Source organism: Curcuma longa, chromosome 7 (genome assembly GCF_044706935.1).
Source record: "Curcuma longa cultivar G26 ecotype Majalengka, Jawa Barat chromosome 7, ITB_CL_G26_1.1, whole genome shotgun sequence".
Classification (NCBI taxonomy): Eukaryota; Viridiplantae; Streptophyta; class Magnoliopsida; order Zingiberales; family Zingiberaceae; genus Curcuma; species Curcuma longa.
Genome location: NC_133867.1, coordinates 4989688 through 4993446, shown reverse-complemented (window position 1 = coordinate 4993446; position 3759 = coordinate 4989688). Strand labels below are relative to the sequence as shown.

At 46.0% G+C, this 3759-nt stretch overlaps 1 protein-coding gene across 1 annotated transcript; it reads left to right on the top strand.

Moving 5' to 3' along the window:
• Positions 1–299: 299 nt before the first annotated feature.
• Positions 300–1171, top strand: LOC141832495 (zinc finger protein WIP6-like). The gene is given in 3 exon segments (XM_074719998.1): positions 300–454; positions 456–624; positions 716–1171. Coding segments are annotated over 3 exon segments (780 nt in total).
• The last annotated feature ends 2588 nt before the right edge of the window (positions 1172–3759 follow it).

The window sequence follows — 3759 nt, the reverse complement described above, 5'->3', positions numbered from 1 at the left end:
ACAACGACAACGAAGAAGCATCGCTATGCTGCGTTGTGCGTTACTGGTCGAGCAGGACGTACGTGTCCTAGCTGCTGCTGCTGCATGCAGCAGCGACTGGTCCTGCGACGACGCCATGCCCATGCATGGTCCCATCCCTCTGACCTACAGGCTAAACCTGCAGTTGCCTCCTCCTTGTCTCCCTCAGAGCTAAACCTGACAAAACCCTAGCACACCTAGCTACCCTCTCCTACCATCTCCATCAATTTCATAAATAGCTTGTCTTGCAGCTCCTCCGATCCCTCTGCTGCGCCTCCTCCATGCTCTCTTCGCGCGAGCCCATTAATCCAATTGGTCATCTTGAAGATGATCAAGAACACTCCGTCCTCTTGCTCTCTCTGCAGCCCCCTGGAAGCCAATTGCCCGCCGCTTTCTCCTCTGTTTCTTCCTCCTCCTCCTCCTCCTTCTTCCGCGATGCTGATACCTTCTAACTGGTTCTCCATCGCCCCGCCGGCGGCGGCCACGCCGAACCCAGCTCCGTCTGCGAGGTACTGGATCCCATCGCCGGCCGAGATTCTCGTCGGCGGCTCGCAGTTCCCCTGCTCCGTCTGCAATAAGACCTTCAACCGCTTCAACAACTTGCAGGTTTTCGATCGATCGATAGTAGCACCTAATTAATTGGCTATGGTTTCGAATTATATACGTTGATGGTTGGTTTTGTGGGTGAACGAAGAAGATGCATATGTGGGGGCACGGGTCGCAGTTCCGGCAGGGGACGGAGTTGCTGCGGGGGGCGACGTCGACGACGACGGCGCCGTGGCAGCAGGAGGCGCTGATGAGGGTGCCGTGCTACTGCTGCGCGGAGGGGTGCAGGAACAACGTGGAGCACCCGCGGGCGCGGCCGCTCAAGGACTTCCGCACGCTGCAGACGCACTACAAGCGCAAGCACGGCGCGCGCGCCTTCGCCTGCCGGCGGTGCCACAAGGCCTTCGCGGTGCGCGGCGACTGGCGCACCCACGAGAAGAACTGCGGCAGGCTCTGGTTCTGCATCTGCGGCTCCGACTTCAAGCACAAGCGCTCCCTCAAGGACCACGTGCGCTCCTTCGGCGGCGGCCATGCTCCGCACATCGTCGAGTCGTCCGTGGCCTCGTGCGCCGACGGAGAGGCGGAGGAAGAAGAGGAGGCCGATTAGACGGAATGTGATCGAAATGAATGAACGTTAAATGCTGATCTACGAGCTCAGTCGTGTCCTTTGTATGCATGAACCCTCTTCTCACCTTTATTTCAAATTATATATATATAACCGCCTGCCACCATATATATGTCCCGATCCACGTGTCACTCATCGGTACGTCCATTGACGTCGAATTTTAGTTAGATTGTGATCGAAATCCAGCACAATTCGGCCAGAACGCGGCCAACAGTGGCACGCGACGTTCCGCCCACACTACAAGAAAAAAAGGATTTCCCGGCGGTTTAAAAATCGTTTAGCGGCGGTTTGGAACCGCCGCAAAATCATTTCCCGGCGGTTTACCAAACCGCTGCTGATACCGGTGTCGTTAAACCATTTAGCGACGATTCTAGAGAACCGCTGGAATAACCGCCACTAAAGTAGATTTCCCGGCGGTTATTTTTGCGGCGGTTCGAAATATTTCTCGGCGGTTTGTTTAGTGGCGGTTAGAAATGATTTCCCGGCGGTTCTTTTACCGGCGGTTCGAAATACTTTCCCGGCGGTTTTCCAAAATCGCCGCGAAATGGTTTCCCGGCGGTTTGCCAAAACCGCCGCGAAATGGTTTCCCGGCGGTTTGCTAAAACTGCCGCGAAATAATTTCCCGCGGCCGTCGGAGTGAGAGGGCGGTGTCGGTGTCTGGCGGCCGTTGGAGTGAGAGGGCGATCGGTTGGGCGTCGAAGTGAAAGAGAAACAGGCGGCGGCGTCGAACGCGTAGGAGTGAAAGAGAAACCGCGGTGTGTAGGGTTAGGGCGAGGGAGCGGCGGTTCGGTTCGGGAAAATAGAATCCACGTTGAAAGAAATATATCGGCGGTTACAATAAACCGTCGGAAAAATAGAATTTAGCGGCGGTTAAATTTTAAACTGCCACAAATTAAATTTTAAATCGTCGTGAATTACTAAACCGCCGCAAATCAAATTTAAATCGCCGTTAAAAAATTTATTTTTACGGCGGTTAATTGAAACCGTCTGGAAAATAGATAATAGCGGTGGTTTTAAGAACCGCCGCTAAATAACCGCCTCTAAAAATTTGTTTTTGCGGCGGTTAATTGAAACCGCCGGGAAAACGGATAATAGCGGCGGTTTTAAGAACCGCCGCTAAATAACCGCCGCAAAATCATGATTTTTTAGTAGTGCCAAATCGCGATCGGATTCCGGCTAAATCGTGATCGGAGACCGGCTGGGGAAGGACCGCCGTGTCCGACGGCCGGCGGTGATCGGACGGCGAGGCAAGGGCAGCCGGAAAGCGACGAGAGTTGGGCGGACGGATCACTTTGCATTCCCACATTTGGACGATCAGATCTGACTCCCGATCGTGTGATGAACGGTGGATCGTAAGTCGCACACATGCGCGCATGAGGCAGTCGCGCAGTATATCAAAATCGTATATATATATATATATATATTATATTTCAAATTTATTAGATAACTAAATTAAAGATCTATAGATTATATTTTAAAAACCATAATTTCTACTTAATTTGTTAAATTATTGAAACTTTAAATCAATTTGTTTGGTCAAATTAAATGTCTCCATATGAGTCCAAATTTATGTTTGGGGAGGAGAAACAAACTAATTTTAATTCAATCAAATTATCTTATAATTTGATTGAGTAAAGTTATATAGTGGTTAATTAAATTATATTTTAGAAATCGTATATTGTTTACAAAATAAATAGTGTATTTAATACATGAACAAATTAAATTTCTTTAGAACTTATTTTATAATGGCTATTATTTTTTTCTTTCAATCTTCACTTCCTTGAGCCCTGAAGGTTAAACACTAAACCCTTAAACAAATTTAAAAAAAAATTAACACTAGAACTCTCGGGATGCTATGAGTGAGCAACCCGTGTTAATTTTTTTTTTTTACTTCCTTTAACTTAAACACTAAATACTAAATCCTAAATCTTAAATTCTAAACTCTAAAAAAATAATAATAGGTGCTCACAGATGAGTGTGCAGGGTAGCATTTCATATACACACGCGAATTAAGACCTTAGTAGCTATATCATTTGCCACTCTACGAAGTATCGTATAGTAATTTCACACTTGTTTTTGACTTACGAATTTGTCCTCGAGGTAGAATAGCCATTTTACTTGAATAATTCTACACTCTTCCAACACGAAAGTTTGAGATCGTCGATAAGTTTCATACGTAGATCACTACGAGTGCATTATAAGCAATCTCATACTAGCATTTTGAGCAATGCAAGTCATTTCGCTTCAATGGACATACACATGTTCAAAACACAAATTTGACACCTTGAAGGACTTACATTGATTGTTCAAAACACAAATGTAGTCACTAATGTGCTTCCAAGGGCCCCAAATTAATTAAAAGCTTTTATCATGCATTTAAACTTTTCATATTTTGAACGGTGCATTTGTCCATATATAATTAAACTAAAATACCCATTTTATGTTGATTCACTTTCACATGTCAAAATAAAAACCTGAATTGATGACCAGTGCCTTACACTAAAAGAAAGTGCTAATTACTTAAAACTTGCATTTCCTATAATTTTTTTAATCCAAATTTTTTATGTTAT